Consider the following 17,680-nt stretch of genomic DNA (forward strand, 5'->3'; position numbering starts at 1 on the left):
TAAGATTTGTGTGAGCTAATCGTCACGTACTCTCACCTTGATATGTGAACTAATCGTGACATGTCTTTGATATTTTACAGGAGGACTAACAGATTATAGACGGCCCAGCATTAACCCTACAGTACAGGCCTGAAGGCCCGGACTCCTGTAGTAGTCCCTTAGACCCCTCCATTCCAACCCTTCACGTGTGAAAACACGGTCCTTTTTTGTATTGGTAACCGTGACATGGCAACAGATAAAGCCATGGTACAGACAGACTCCACCCCCACGACTATGTTGACAGTGCGCATGATTATGCAGGGAAAGGTAAGTCAAAACTACATCATTGTGTCATCTCAGAGTTATCTGCCCTTAGCCAAGAAGATATTTGACTTTTAACTGATGTTAAAAACTATGATATTGGTGAAAATTTATGAAGTTCTTAAAAAACGAAAATTATGAGTCAAGCTCGGTTTCTTTTGACGATAACTCACCAATAAACATGTGTCAATGTTTTCAATCCTAAAATAAGTTAAAATCAGATAAAAAAAATATTGAATATACAAAATATTTAATGCCAGACAAAACAGGGTTCATTTTTGAAGGTATTTAAACAAAGAATTTATGGAGTTTTCGAAAAACCACAGGAACAGAATTTCAGTAAGACATTCCTGTAGTACTACAGTAGCTCTCGGCCAGTGTGTAATACTATATCAACTCCGAATGTGTGCCAGAATTTTTTTTTCTCTGTCATTTTACCGAACAACAAACCACTTCTGTACTCAAGAGTCCTCAACCACACTCCTAGCTCTCTGTCAGCTATACATAAATATGATCGCTTTGAGGGTTCACCGCAGACTCTGTGATAATTATGGTGGATGTCTTCAGTAAGGCTTTGTTCTCTAACCTATAACGGGGCCATTTTGATTGGTTGTAAGTAAGTTTCTGTCTACACGAGTCTTGGCCACTTAGGTTCAGAGGTTTCTATAATACTCTCCTCCCCTAATAACCCTTTGTTAACGGTGTGTTCTCATTTGTAACTGGATCACCGCAAAGTGTGACAGAAATGTCATGTGATACAGCATGTTCTCCCACTTAATGAGCCCTATTAGGGCCTGGCCTGACAGCAAGGGGTCAAGATCTAATTGTAGACATTATATTGATATGGGTACCAGAGGGGCTAGTGCAGTCTTCACACCTCATAGGGGGTCCAGACATATCCTAAGTATGTTCCCTCCACAGTATTATACAATGGTAGAGATCCAGACAAATATCCTAGTGAAAAGGTGTTAATTTGATACAAATACAGATTATGATATTGATAACAGAGTTATTCAATTCTCAGAAATATTCTATATGAGTGGATCAAATTACATTTGACACTGATTATATCACAACAGCTGATCTTAATTAATTTATATGCTATTCCACATCTAATTATCTTATCACATTTCTGATATGCTATAATGATCCAGTTCAATTATTGTATGCGTAATCTTAATAATTTTAGCTTAATTAATCTTGGAGTTTTGTATGTGTGCTCAGGAGAAATCAGAAGAATCAAATAACATAAAAAGGAATATAGGAATAAGTCACAAGGTTTTGTCGTTATGAAAACTGTTGATTTAATGGAATTTTTATCAAAACCTTTAACTGTTCTCGAACATCCTTTTCTGTTGACTTTGATTCTGCTAAGTTTAGATGCAATAACGATTTTTTTTTTAAACCAAACAAAATTAATTGAGCCAGTATAATTTACTTCAGGGAGGGGTAATTATCTCTGTTGTAATTAAACAAGGGGAGGGCTCATTATCTCTACTGTAATTAAGGTAGCCAGGGGTAATTATGCAAATAAGGATAATTGCTCTAATGCTTTTACACTATCCATCTAAAGAGACTAGAAAATCGTTTTATCATGTTGGAAAAAAAATAATCCATTCATTTTGTAAATATTGACTGAAGAATTAGAGAATCGCCTTAATGAATTTCAGCTAAAATTTGTTCATAGTGGTAAAAAAAATTAAATAAGCTGAGTTCGCAGGCCCTTTTTGCCTTTATGAGCTGTGGAAATAATGTTTAAGACATTCCTCTGATCAAGCAATTTGTGTCTTGTTTTTAATGTGGATTAAGAGTTAAGATTTCTACTTATTTTCCTGTTCACTTTAGTTTCAAGTCTCTGATGTGGAAATGATAGTTTACACATTTTTACATGGAAGCAGTAATTGTTTATAATTCTTTTTACACAGAAACAGATTAGCAACACTTCCAACATAATATTTACAAACCCTGTAAATTATTTAAGTAATTTTCCTACAAGGTTTCAATACCTTTTTCCTGTTTCATTTTCTACAAAGTGAAATCTTAAAAAAAAATTGTTTGATTAGAATATCCATTTTACATTTTTTCTTTAAACAGTTGATAAATTTTTGTTTACACCTGGAAACGCCACCGTTTTGTCCTTACAGTTGACTGACCAATCAGAGCTGTTAGTTTGATAATCTGCTGGCCAAACCAATCTGTAGACATAGTTACCTTTATTACAGAAGAGTTCTGTGAAAGGGCAGTAACACGAGAAGTACATTACCAGTAAATGTAATCGGTATAATTAGACAGGTAGAATTCGTTTGAAGTGTCTGCATGGGATATGACAGATTAAGTCATGTGATCGGCTAGCAGCAGCATCGTCAGGTAATTAAAAGACCGCACTAGCCCTTGAGAAGCAACGACAAAACAACACCCTCTGGTGTCAAACGAGTACTGGGTATCGGAATGAAGAGTACATCCGAATCAATATCGTATTGGCGGATCTTTGTGAGTTGATCGTAAACGATGTGGTTCCGACAAACAAGTCAGAATACCTCTCGCTCGAGCTTTTCATCCAGTGGTAGAGTTTTCAAAATTAATGAAGATTAATGTAAAAGCACTATAGTGAAAGAACCAGTGCTGATTATTTCTTCAGTATCTCATGATTAGATGTCAGTAGATTGGTGACGATGTAGTTCTATTGGTCAATGATTTGTAGGAATACCAAGACACGATTTTATATCAATGAAATCATGCATTACAAAAAAATATGCATTGGAAAAAACCGGCTCTAACGACCGTTGTTTTTTTTTTGTCAAACCACAACCATCATAATTTAGTATTTTAGCAATCCAAGATGGCTTCTGAACAGCAGAAACCATGCTACCAATTGGTTGTGGTCTTGGTTGCTTTGAAATACCCCTCCGAGAGGCGACTTAGATTACGTAGTGAATGTTAATGTCCCTAAGAGGCTTGTAACCCAAGTTATTTTGGGGTTTTATAACGTCTGTTCCTCACATTTTCCGACAACTACCCTCCGTCTTTTTCTAAGAATTTATGCCTTATTTGTTTTAAGTATTGAGCGATACTCCCAATTTGCCTGGTACTTTGTGCGCCTCTGGTGTTTTACACCCTTGTCAAGTTGGATGTTTTTGGAGACATGACATTTGAAGGTTAAGTTTATTGTTACCGCTAACCTTGACATTTAGTAATGTAACGCCCTCATCAACTTTTTAAACTTTATTTTAACTGGGGTATTTTGCTGAAATTTTCTCCAAATACTGTGCATACCTATTGCATATATTGCTTTAAAAGAATAGTGAGGGCCTATTCACTATTCGCTGAATGATTACAATTTCTTATTACAAAAATTCTTTATTTATAATAAAAAAAATTATTGAGAGCCTATATGCTGAATGATTGTAAGTCCTTATTACACAATTCTTTATTTATAAAAGTTCAAAATAAAACTTAAGGCATACGGTAAACAATGAAATTTACGTGAGGGTGAAATTTACGCTAATTTACAAAGGTCACTTCATCATGAATATTTCCCTGCTCATATATTTCACAAACCATTGGCTGTGTTTTGAGTTAAATTTATAGTTACATGTAAACTCAAATCAATTATTTACATAGATTAAGGCAATGAGCATATCCCCAGAACAGATTATAAAGTGTTAAGTTGAAAGTGAGAATTAAATTTGATGTTTGCACAAGGTATTAGAAGGTTTAACAACTATTAGAACAACACAAGGGAATACTTCAAAGGGGATGTAATTCATATTGTTATTTTGTCTTCAAATTGATATATTTACAAAGTCCAAAGGGCAGTGATTTAAAATAAATAATGATACACCGATTAAATTGAGATCAACTTCATTAGAAAGAATTATATCATTATTTTCCTCACATAGAATTAATCTCACATCAATAAACTTCGGATTTCTTGTAACATTTCAGCCATAGCTGATGTGTTTAGTTTTGTATTGATTTCAGTTTTAGTTTGTAGTTAAAACTCCAAGCCAACACCTGTGACAAAAACACTTTCATTTTCACCATATATGATATTGACACATTCAGATTTCTGTTATTCAGTTTACTGGCCGGCGATTCTACTTCGCTCCCTGGACTTAAGTGGCGACAGCTTTCACTAATACCCCATTTCCATTTTCATTTCTTTATCCACTGTATTTCTTCACACATTCTCGGCTAGACAATGATAAATTTATTCGTAATATTTTTTTATAAAGTGAGCCAGCTGGGGTTTGCTATTTTATTGAGGAGTTATCGAACTGCAGTTGTTTTTTTTTCTACATCAAGTTTGACTTCAGGGAAAATCTATTAATTGATTTGTCGATTAGTTGTGTAGCGATATGAATAGGATAAGGTTTTAGAAATCCACATATTTCAGATGGTAATCATGCATTGTATAAATCTCTAATCCTCTTAGCTAGAATTTAGCCTCATGTTCATGTATGTTATGGAACACGGGCCGATGTGTTACCAAAAGGCCCCAACCATGCATATGACGTGATCTACATATATCATATAAACAATCTGAAATATCTATAGATATATATATATATATGAATAAAAATGATATAAATTACTCCCAATATAGGTGAAAATAAAAAATTCTACAAAGATCTCTATTAAATATAGAGTAGAATTTTTTTAAGTTATACTGAAAATGACGGAAGCTGTAGTAAACATGTATATTTGTAATACAACAGGTTGAAGGGTGGTGGTGGAGGATGGGGGGGGTGATCTAATACTGCAGATTTAAAAAAATAAAAAAATAATAAAAATATAAACATGTCAATTTGCCTCCGTAGATAATTTAATAAATATAATACAGTACAGAATTTTCATATAATTTGATTTGTCTGTGCTGTGTTTCCTCAATCTTTTCAAATGTTGAAGACTGGTAAACAAAATTTAATAGAAGAATGATCACTCGATTCTTACAGACAAACCCGACTTCCTTGTTCTTACCAACAAACATCAAACCTTATTAGTGATATTGTAGAATATTTCATTAGTTCAGGCGATAAGAAATCTCCGCACAAGACGGAAAACATTTGAAAATTTGTCAGTGGTGCTGGTTTCATATTGAAATATGTGTTTTCGTCTGTATTCGTTTATTTTTATCCTGAACCAAAGAATTGAAATCATTTATGAAAGTGAATAATTTACCACTTTGCCGTTTGCAGATAATTCATAAATTTGTACGATAATTAAGATATTTATACGATAATTCAGAAATTTGTACGATAATTCAGATTAAGAAATTTGAACGATAATTCAGAAATAAAAAAATTGCCATTCTGTGATATTCTAATTGATGTTACATATTAAAATCTTAAGACAATTTGTACAATAATTCAGAAATTTAGAATTGACAATCTGTGATTTTCTAATGGACACATTACATATTGAAATCTTAATACAGTGTAAACAAAATTTAGTATTGTTATTTATTTTTGAAAAAAAATATGTGACCACTCATGTACTTGTGGAGCAAGCTTATGCAAAGCTGCTTACATTAAAGTATAATCTGTATGAATTGTATGAAATTACCTATCCACAAGTTTGTGGATAAAGTTCTTAGCAAAGTCACTTTGGTGGCGATTAACTTTGTAATAAGATTTCAAACTTCATACAGGTGACTGAATTTGTGGTGTAGGACTTATAAATAATGTTTAATACCGAGAATGTGGTCTGCAACAGCTTGCTGTTGGTGTAATTCTACACAGGAATATTACAAGTTCATAATAAAATAGAATCATCAAAGCATTGAGAACCCAACTAGATTTTTAAGGCTCACACCACAAAATGACAGTGTTATAACAAAGTCTATATGTTAAAGTAATTAGTTTTTACTTACAATCATTTGACACAAAAAAAAAAATTAAATCTCAAAAAAGGGAAATTCTTATAGAATCCTTTTACTGGACAAAAAGATGAATATAGGAGTTTTAAAGAGTACTAGAATGATGGGATTATTATTTAGGAGAGAAAGAGAGATTAATGAAAAATGATGAGAGAACGAGTGAAAGATGGGATTATATTGAGGAGAGAAAGAGAGATTGATGAATAACGATGAAAGAGAGCAAGAGAGAGATCATGTATAATGAGAAAAGACAGAGAGATAGAGAGATAAGTATATAATGAAGTAAGACAGCTAAGTTAGAGATGTAATGTTGTACAGTAGTAGTCTGCTAAATAATCTTATCTCTGTCTTGTAAGTTGTCAAACTGTCTAGGTATGTATACTGCCGTCAATCAAATGTAGACTGACTACACAGTCCCTCAGCCAATCAGGATGGGTACACACAGGTTCATATAATACAGGTGTCCGTTCACTATCAAGATAGGTACATACTGGTTCATATAATACAGGTGTCCGTTCACAATCAGAATAGGTACATACAGGTTCATATAATACAGGTGTTCACAGGATAGGTACATACAGGTTCATATAATACAGGTGTCCGTTCACTATCAAGATAGGTACATACTGGTTCATATAATACAGGTGTCCGTTCACAATCAGGATAGGTTCATACAGGTTCATATAATACAGGTGTCCGTTCACAATCAGAATAGGTACATACAGGTTCATATGAGGTACATACAGGTTCATATGATACAGGTGTCCGTTCACAATCAGGATAGGTTCATACAGGTTCATATAATACAGATGTCCTTTCACAATCAGGATAGGTTCATACAGGTTCATATAATACAGGTGTCCATTCACTAAATAAAAATCTGTGTAAGCAACCACCTCTGTTTAAAGACCAACAAATATACATATAAAAATTATAAACATCAATTGTTAACTTCTTCTTGTAAATCATAACAACAACAGGATCTTCACCTGCCGTAGAAAAATATTACCAATTAGGACGATTCGTTATAATGGATTCTGCCAATCTTGAGCAATTTTGTTATCCCAAGATTTCTTCTGAAAAATCATCATTTATTTCGTTCAATTGTTTGTGGTGTGGGAGTGTATGAAAAAATAGATCTGTTGTTCTTGGATATCATATTAGGAAAAAAAATTGTCGTTAGTAGTAAATGATGGTGAGAAGGGATCATATGTTTCGGGAGAGAAACGGAGGTCATTAACTCAGGCTATTTGGCAAATCCAGTTTACTAAGTACTGTTTGTGTTACACATGTGTGGGGCTGGGAAAAACAAACCTGTTAGGGAGAGAAACAACCCCAAGCAGAGCAATATTGGTGTAGTTGTAGGCATTCAGTAGGGGTTTAAAGTATTTTCGGTGTGCATCTTTCTTTCAAAATGATTTCACATGTTTGAAGGCAAACAAAAGGGAAATGTTGAAAATATTATCCAAACTTAATAAATATTGATAGCTATAACTATCTTTGTTTCAACTAAAAAAGAAAAAAAAAGGGACAAAATGTTTCAACAGAAAAAGAGAAAAAGACAAAAATTGAGTATTTCGTACATTCCTTGGTCTCATAGATTTGGATGGATATTATTTATATATCATATTCAAAAGCACCACAGGCATAAATTTATATTGAGTACAAAAAGTAGATCAAACTTTTATAGTTTAGTTGGAAAATTAAGAATGATTTACATCGTTGACATGTAATTTGTCATCGTGGAATAAAAGGTTTTGCATCACAATAAAGACAAATCAGTATATTTATTATATCGATAATAATGACAAGATTCACAGCGCACCAGATAGGGCGGTGATTGTTATATATGGGTAGACACCGTCAAAAATAAGTTCAGGGAAAGAGAAAATTTGGATTGTTTAGAGCCGGGATGATTTACGTAGCATTGACGGAAATCGTACAGATTGTTATTTGAACATGTAGATACCAAAGCAGAAGATTTACATGTTCTCTGTGATAAAATACAATCTGTACTTTGCCTACAGGTGTAATTTACTACAGGGAAAAGAAAAGATTTTTATGTGCGTTGTGTCAGATTTTTCTAATTAAGGTATTCATGCAACATCCACCAACAGCTTGATTTATAAAACGACGGAATTCACTTAAGAAAATTTGATCCTGGCAGCAGCACAGAGTTTATTGAAAAAAATATGCCTGCGATAGCTATAGTTTTTCGTCTTTTATTTTTGTCCATAATTAGGAAAATTGCATTGATTTCTTTTGAATTATCCATCATTTTTATACAGGAAGCCAGCTGGTCTCCAATTTCTTCACATCATGTCGTATGAAAGGGATATCTAGGAAATGACAATGATTAAGGTTTTCAGTTCAGCAATACATTAGTAACCTTTTCACCTGCTATAGAAAAAAAATGATGCATGATAAGTTTGATCTACGGCATGTTATATGTCATAAATAGGGTTATATATTTTCTGTAATATATGTTTGATTCTGCTGACAGATAATCATAAAAAAAACAATAGGGTATCATCACATATACCTATTTAAATCTATATAAACTCATTCTCCCCTATAAACACATTTGAACTCTTCTGACACAATGACTGGAACAGTTCATTATGAACTTCCAGGGGTGAATGAGTTTATATATATCAATAAAACTATTGTGTTGCATTTGTGAGGATTAGAACCTATTCATTGGTCAATATTTATTTCTTCAGCAACTCCTTTTGAGCAGTAATAGGGTTTGACCCTTCTATCACAAATCATTTCAATTCTGATGAATTTCTTCAAACAATTTTAACATCTTATTAAAAAAGTAGATGATATTTTGCCTTTAAAAAAATGACCCTTCTGTCACAAATAATTTTAATTCTGATGAATTCAAACAAGTCGTTATTGTACCTCTGATGAATTTCTTCAAACAAGTAGACGTTATTGTACCTTTAAAAATATTTTATAAAACGTAAGAAAAAATGTGTTGAATTATCAGTAAAGTATGTCGATGTGGCATCTTTCGCCACCACCACCACCACCGCCATCGGAGCATCTGTTTGTGTGCGGAATTGATACGTCCATTGTGATTAATTAAGGAAGATATGCTGTTTCTGTGTGAGGGTATATTGAGTTCCAACTCTACTACTTCCTCCTACGATTACCAGGATAAGCCTTCTCTCTCCCCTAACCAGCCAAGCATTATAGATTTGCCAATTCACTCCGACCATCTTCATTAATACCCCCTCGGGAACAGCACAGATTTACAGCCAAAAAATATCAAACATTTCCACATGATGAAGGCGGAAAAAATAGGCCAATTAGGCTTATTGTGTGTCTTGATTAATTTTGAACCGATTTTGACCTGCGGGGCTTTCAAAGATAAACTAAAGTGTATGGCTTGAAGATAATTGTATGTTCTTCCATGATCGTTTTCTCGTTCTGTTTTTACTGCCGGAGGGACAATGAATAGATATAACTATAAAACAAAAGATCACTGGTACAGGGGTCAGAGGTCAGAGGTGGCCGACTGGCCGTTTAGCTGGGTCACTGGCCTATTAGTCGTTTTATGAAAATTCTGGTAGAAACAGTTTGTTATTTACATACTTATATTTATTTATTATTATTTTTAAGATGGGGTAAGGTTTTTAGAAACAAAGTAACGATGTGCTCAAAAGATTGATGAAATTCCCTGCTGTATAAGATATAGATTTCTGCATGCCATCATTATGGACTACTTACTTATTTTTTTTTTTTTTTTTTATTTTTTTTTTCCAAGTTATTGAAATTGTAGAGTTTACTATTAAGAACCCTGTTTAGCCTGGCATTTTTTCTTAATAAACATGGCTATTGTTTTCTTGTGTGAGCTTAAATTGTATACACTCTTTACAAATCCTCTGTTGATATATCAATGGATCAGGTTGAAATGAAATGTGAGAATTCAACATCAAAATTAATACTTTTTATTTTTGACATTTTCAGGAAGTTGGAAGTATCATAGGAAAGGCAAGTACAACTGAAGTATCACAAAATAAGTTTTAAGAGTTATTCCCCTTAGGACATAAAATTGCCATCAAGATAAATATTATGATTCATTCAAATTAACATTTATCACTTTTGTGTGAGATTAATATCAGATCTGGTGTAATTAACACTCTTAATATGGAATTTAATTAAAAATTAATTATAAATGATTATATAACAACATTTTAACTTTATTACGCATCAATACCAGTAAACTGCATACTTCTTTCAAGTGTTGGAATTTTGTTTTATTTTTACTACCTATTCAATTTTCAGAAAGGAGATAATATTAAGAAGTTCAGGGAGGATGTAAGTATGAAAGTATATAATAAAATAATATACCGGTATTCATTTTTTTTTTCTCTGCATATGAAACTATATGTTAATTTTCATTTTGAAACTAATTTACAAAAAGTAAATAAAAAAGTAAATTTGTCATTCTAGTATAAGAATATTTTAATCAATATTTTACAAATAATTGATTCAAATTAGTAGACTGAGTTAAGTTTGAAATCTAATGTGTGAATTATCAATCATCTGAGAATAGAGCTAACGTTGTGATTTTGTCTTGATGTTTGGTAGATTCGTAATCTTAGCTCGGAAACCTCTGAAAATGCAGGGCGATTGAAAAAATGTGTCAAATATCCTTTGATGATGTGTGATTTTTTTTTCTTCTTGTTACAGAGCGGTGCTAAGATAAACATATCGGACGGGTCATGTCCCGAACGTATTGTCACAATCACAGGATCAACAGAATGCATTCACAAAGCATTTACAATGATCTGTAAAAAGTTCGAAGAGGTGAGCGGGGTCCCGTATCAAGTATGTTATCATTTTTTTACCCTTTTACAACATTTTTTTTACTTCACACAATGATTTGAAGGAACCAGTACAAGCAGTTGTACTTCAGGTACAAATGTTTGACCAAAAACTCAACGAGAGTGTTTGATGTGGCAGTGACAGTTTGTTGACCGTTTTAGTTTTTTAGTACCAATCCAATATTTTAACATGCCAAAATTTTTTTTAAAGATTTGGATTGTTATATCAGATTAATAGTACTATTAAAAAATTACGTTTGACTTCCCTACATACTTAATCATTAAAGATGATTGTATCGTCCCTTTTTGCCCTGGAGCCAAATTGTCTGTTTTGAGTTACCTCCCTTAGCATGAAATGGGATAAAATGAACTGTTTCACAAATTTTGTATAAAGTTATGTAAAAAAAAAATGCTTTCATTTTTATTCAAAATAAAGAAAGATGTGAATATTTTCATTCAAAATTCTAAAATGAAGAAATCAAAATTAATTTAATTGATGTCCCTGCTTTTTTGCTCCCAAAAATATTTGTGAACTGTATGAATTGAGAAAAAAAAACTGCTTTAAATTAAGCATGTGCATGAAAATAATAACCCTGTTTGTGAAGAATATCCAAGATTTTAAATTTACAGAAAATTGTGCAACAATACTTTCAATGGTTTCCATAACAATAGTGTCCATGACAACGTATGAATTTGGTCTGTTCACAGTGTCAACAAGAAACAAACCTAAATTATCAGTCAGATAGGAGATTTTACTGCCTAAATGTTTACAATTGTGACCAGATTTGGTTGTTAAAAAGACAAAAAAATATTCATAAGCAAGTGAAAAGAGAAAATGTTCAGTAAAAAATACTATTTTTTCAGGTTCTTAGTATCATTGTGTTTAGTAAGATGAATGAATTTTATATGCAATAATTTATCAAATAAATGGACATGACAAGAATTTAAATTCTGTTAAATTGAAGTTTTACAAAGAGAAAAAAAAATATTTAGACTTTGCCTGTTAGGAAGTTTTACAAAGAGAAAAAAAAATATTTAGACTTTGCCTGTTATTAAATCATTTTTATTATAACATCATGTCAATAAAAAAATTTAAAACAAAATGAAGTTCAACATAATTGAAATAATATCGTAAGACCTGATCTTTTGCTGCCCGAGTGATTGTGTTTGGCATGCATTTTGGAATTTATTTTTATTTCCTCAAAAATTATTTCAGAATTATAAAACTGCAATATTTTTTGTATCTAGGCGATTTCGATGTTTCAGGATCTTCAAAATACACCCACTGTGCCTAAACCCCCTGTCACATTACGATTGGTTGTGCCCGCAAGTCAATGCGGATCCCTTATTGGCAAAGGTGGTTCTAAAATCAAGGAAATCCGAGAAGTAAGTATTCCTATAAAACACAAGGTTCAAAGTAATAAAGAGCTTATATCATACTAGAATATTTTATGCTTCAGACATTTAAGGTTTATAGGGTATTTTATAATATTACAGAGTTACTTCCCTTGCGGGTAGGTATACCTTGTGACGGCATTATTTTTTGAGAGATATTCACGTTTATTTCTCTCAAAAGTATGACGTTACGCTTGCAAACACACGACGTCACAATCAATACCTGTCCATGAGAACAAATAACTCTGTAATATGCAAATGCCCAATACCCTTATTCCTGATTCTAGTAACTCAGCATAAAGGGAGTGAGGCAACTGGTTCCCCGCTCTGAGTATCATGTGACCAGTCTAGGTGTGCTGTTCGGTGTTTTTTGTCTTTAACATGGAGTCACAACATGAATATACCACAGCCTCCAAAAATAATGAGACATCCTTAACTACCTACAGAGAAGATTTCAGCTGGTATAAAGAAGTCAACCAAACAAAAATTTATGTTTGATACTTTATATCAAGTTATGGACATAATATCAAGATTTATAGATATAATTTTGGTATGCTGTACATTTTCTCCTGCGATGCGCTCTTATACAGGTCTTGTATATGAGTTCAGAGAATTACTATACTATTGACAATTGAAGAAATAGCTACCGAGAAGTTTATGAGGATAAGGGTCTCCGAGATATATAACGACGATCTAATTTCTGGTATATGAGGTTATTGAATTACAACATGCTGTAGATTTCTGTATATCCGTACCTCTAACTGAATAATCTCGCTCTTTATGCCACCCTTTAGGGTTTTATTACGCAACATGCCTTTTCATTTGTCAGTGGCCTGTGTGATATGTACTTTCTTTCCCCCCATGTGGATTTCATAACCGTGTGTGATTGCATCATTTCTGATCTAATCTAATGCCGCGAAATGTTTGTCGCATAATTCCCAGTGTGAAAAATGTTGATGGTGAAACGTTTGCGAGGGATTGTCTACCTGTAGAAACAGCAGATAATATGCTGCTAGATTCATGAACCTGTTTCACACATGCACTTGTTTGACACAGCATCAACAACAGAAATTTTAAACTATATTCATGGTGCATACACCTCTGTGCATTTATTGCACGGCTGTTACGTCGCCCATAGCACACTATCACTACAGAGTTAAGTTATTTACATTAGATGTTGTTAGATATCAAACTAGCGGGACATCCCTTGAAATTTTTTCTCAAATTCTCACTAATTAGCAGACTGATTTATTTTCCACGACATGCTATAGTTTTTCCATCACAAATGTACAAGTAGGGAGCAAGGCTAACTGCATGATATAATCACTTCTTACTCGAGCTGTTCTGTTCTGTTTTCTTCTATACAGGCAAGTGTGTTAAGAAATTGACTCCACAACATCAAGTCTAGGCTAGTAATGAAAAACACACAGTATTTGAACCGTCTAACTGACTGTATGGACATAATTCTTCTGCCGAGATAATTCATTGTGAAAGGAAACATTACATTAATATTCTAAAGTCTGATTTAGATCACATGTATTCTACAGTGATACACACCATTGCGTTGTGTACTCTCGAACTCTTCTCTCTTCTTTGGTTCGGAACCATTCATCAGCTCAAGCTTAGGTGCTATATTTTCTGCTGTATGTCTTTTCGTATATTCTAGCTTTGGGAACTGTTTGGTTTTCATTAACACTTCATCTTGTTGATGAGCCGATCTAAAGCTTGTCTTGACAATGTAACTGATTATGTTACTCTAATTGATTCTATAAGATGTGTCATTTTTTTTGTCACTTATCTGTCTTACTAAACAACTGCTTATTTCTGCCATCTTCTTCTGCCTACATTGTATATCATACCTGAATTATATGAAACTTTTCATGTTATTTAACATGAAACCCCTGAGGACACATATAGGCTGTTCTTAATCAAAGACTAGACCAGTCTATTATGAAATGTCAGGGGTTTTCCATGTTACTAAATGTTCTTTTTCCTCTCTGTGTTTCAGACAACAGGTGCTTCTATACAGGTAGCTTCAGAGATGCTACCCAACTCCACAGAGCGTGCCGTGACCGTGTCAGGCACAGCTGACGCCATCACACAGTGTATAAGAAATATCTGTAATATCATGTTGGAGGTAAGTTCATAGTTCTATGAACCTCACTGCACTGTCGTATTTTTCTCCAAACGCTGCTAATAGCTAAATATTTTTTGGCTAAATTTGAGACAAAATTCATGGCTGCGGTTTTTCCAAACAAAAAACGTTGGCTTGATAATGTGGCGTAAGTTTAAAAAAATAGTCTTTATCAATTTATGGTTCAGAATTAATGAATATAATTCCATGGTTCAGAATTAATGCATTTAATTCATTGGTTCAGAATTAATGAATATAATTCCATGATTCAGAATTAATGAATATAAATGTCAGCAAATTTTCTATACCCCTGTAATGCTTTGAATTACTCTTTGATTTCAGAAGTTATAAGTTTCCAAATCTATAAATCGATGTTTTTTGAAGATGAAAAGTTGCATGATTAAAAAAAAAGAACATAATTTATATTATGATATGTTTATGATATTAAATGGAACCACATGGCATTGAAAACAGGATGATATAAGGTGATGTTCTACTGGCACAGTTTGTCAATGATAAAAAGTACCCATGTTACGGGATGATGGAATTCTGGAGCAAACTTTTGATGTCGCTGTTGAAAAAGAAATTGTCCTTTCACACACACATCCGGATAAAAAAAAACACCATTATTTGTATACTGTACACCCAAAAATTTGTATATATATATTATCCACCCAGTATATGTACACCCCATTGTACCAAGTCTTTTATATATTACTCACAAGTCACATGAATTTTTCACTTGAATTTCTCAATTTTCCAAATTTTCCAGACGACATACAGAGGACCAAATAATTATGCCTGTCTCCCAATGTCTCCATGGTTACTGCTTTTGTCCTTGACATCTACTAGTACTGTAGCCATACTTCCTGTCTATGTGACCTTTAACCTTTGGTATTTTCCTTCCTCTTCCACAACAGTCCCCCCCTAAGGGAGCTACCATCCAATACCGTCCAAAACCTGTTGTCCCTCCGGTAATCTTCGCAGGGGGTCAGGCATACACAGTTCAACAAGGCCAGATAGGACTGCCAGCTCCAGAGGTAAGACCAAGGATAAACCCTAGTTACTTCCCCTGATGTAACTTTTTTTTTTTATTGATATACATTTGTTTTGTGATGTTATGTGGTGATGTGTGCGTTTCATGACAAGACAATTTCGTCAGACTTGAAAAGAAAAATTATTTAATATTTTATTGAAAGCTATACTAATGAGCCAAATTTTCACTTAATTTAATTGATTTAAAGGGAGATAAAACTTTAGAGATGACAAAATGTCAAGCTTTTGTGTAGATAAATTAGATGTATATTATTGACATTTAAATCCTTAATAAAAAGTGTTGAGAACAAAGAAAAATATTTGACATTAAAATCCTTTTAAATAAAGTCTTAATAACAAAATATTAGTTATTGATTTCAAGAGAGATGAATTGTGTAGATATATTAAAAAAAACATATTTTTGACATTAAATTCCTAAAAAATGTTGAAGAAGAAAGAAATTGTCTTTTCGACCCGCCTTTGATCCTGTTTTGTCTTGCTTCCCATCCTTGAGAACCAGGCCAATAGCTGAAGATTACAGTTTTAACTTGATTGATATGACAAACAATTTGAGAATAGGATCAATTGATTTCGATAAAGATTTTGTCTGTTTTGATGATTTTCGACTTACACTTCACATTTTTGGCCTGGTTTCCCCGAAATCCTCTTGGTGTGCTTTTCGTGGCGGTACCTTTGTTACCCCAACTGCCAAAGGGAAATCGTTCCCTAGCATCACAGGAGCTACAACCAATGTTACGGGAAGAGGAGTTACCTCCCCTTGGCTCAGGGGTAGAGGTCTTAAGGGGAAATTTAAGTGAATGTTAAATAATGATCATAGTAATTCTGGGTTACATTTATGTAGGAAAATGGTAATAGACATTAATTGATTTAACTTAATTACAAAACGTTACAGGTTTTCAGATGCATCATATAGGATATATAGATTTTGTGTGTAAAGCCAATTACCATGCATGCATTTTAAGGTAGACCATTAGTGAATTAATTACTTTTATTAATTGGATGATAAAGAGTGGTGTGAAGTGTGATCATTTAAACTTGAATAGTTTTCGATGACTTGTGATTTTATGTGATCAGAGATATCTCTGATAGAATGATGTGTGATTATGTAGGATTAGTTTTAACCAGATTTCAAAGTGAGAAATAGAATATCAAACTCCTACTACCATTTGTGTCAGAGAGGCTAGAATGATGTTTTATGAACAATTTTTATTCTATGTTATGACACCATATAAAATGCTTTGTTACACTTGATGAAATATTTCATTATTTTCATGAAATATTGAAATATTCATATTTAACTTATACCTGTCCAATTCTAGCCTCTTTAAGTCATCATCATCATCACCATCTTATTGAGAATATTTTCCATTTCTTTTTAAAGTAATTATACTTTGACTTCCCATTGGATGTATTTTACGTGCTATGTGACACAATCTTCTAATTTTGGCTTTAAATTCCAACCAAGTCTTCAAAATTTTCATAACTGAACACAATGTCCAACAACATGTCACATTATCAACATCATATCAGCAGATAAATGAAACGCCCAATTTCTTAAATCCATCTTCTTATTGATAGTTTCGACCAGTTCCTGAAAACGCAGAGTCACACAGTCAGGTAATTGTTGCCAGACAGCTTTCTATAACAAGCATTATCTAATGCTACATTAACTGTATATTCGTTAGCAGAGAGTACAGGTGTAAAACCACACCTGTATACTCGTTAGCGGGAGTACAGGGGTAGCCTCTAAGCTTCTTGTTCTGTGTGAGGAGTTCTCTGTTAGGATTTTGGAGCACTCTTCCTTTCTTCAATAACCACGTAGTTTTCTCTACTAACCCTACTGAGCGTTGCTGATAATTCTTTCAGCCATATTCCACATTTCTGCTACTTACTTACCTGCACTGATTTCATAACCATATTCTAATTATTAAAATTTTTAAATTCACAGTTTTTTATTTACTGAACTTGTTCTGAAAAATAAGAAAATAAACACCAATATTTAACTAAGGTAACGCTGATAAACATTAAAAAAAAATAGAAGAAATTTGGTAATATAGTAATCTTAGTGGAAGAATATCT

At 33.1% G+C, this 17,680-nt stretch overlaps 1 protein-coding gene across 1 annotated transcript in view; it reads left to right on the forward strand.

Moving 5' to 3' along the window:
- Positions 1-17,680, forward strand: part of LOC138321833 (poly(rC)-binding protein 3-like) — a 223,302-nt gene that overhangs the window by 188,221 nt on the left and 17,401 nt on the right. Inside the window, exons 7-14 of the mRNA XM_069265822.1 lie at positions 81-306; positions 10,157-10,180; positions 10,475-10,507; positions 10,883-11,020; positions 12,265-12,402; positions 14,420-14,548; positions 15,466-15,585; positions 17,180-17,218. Coding sequence (XP_069121923.1) covers positions 226-306; positions 10,157-10,180; positions 10,475-10,507; positions 10,883-11,020; positions 12,265-12,402; positions 14,420-14,548; positions 15,466-15,585; positions 17,180-17,218 — 702 coding nt within the window. The 5' untranslated portion in view covers positions 81-225. The remainder of the gene's footprint in view (positions 1-80; positions 307-10,156; positions 10,181-10,474; positions 10,508-10,882; positions 11,021-12,264; positions 12,403-14,419; positions 14,549-15,465; positions 15,586-17,179; positions 17,219-17,680) is intronic.

Source organism: Argopecten irradians, chromosome 4 (genome assembly GCF_041381155.1).
Source record: "Argopecten irradians isolate NY chromosome 4, Ai_NY, whole genome shotgun sequence".
Classification (NCBI taxonomy): domain Eukaryota; kingdom Metazoa; phylum Mollusca; class Bivalvia; order Pectinida; family Pectinidae; genus Argopecten; species Argopecten irradians.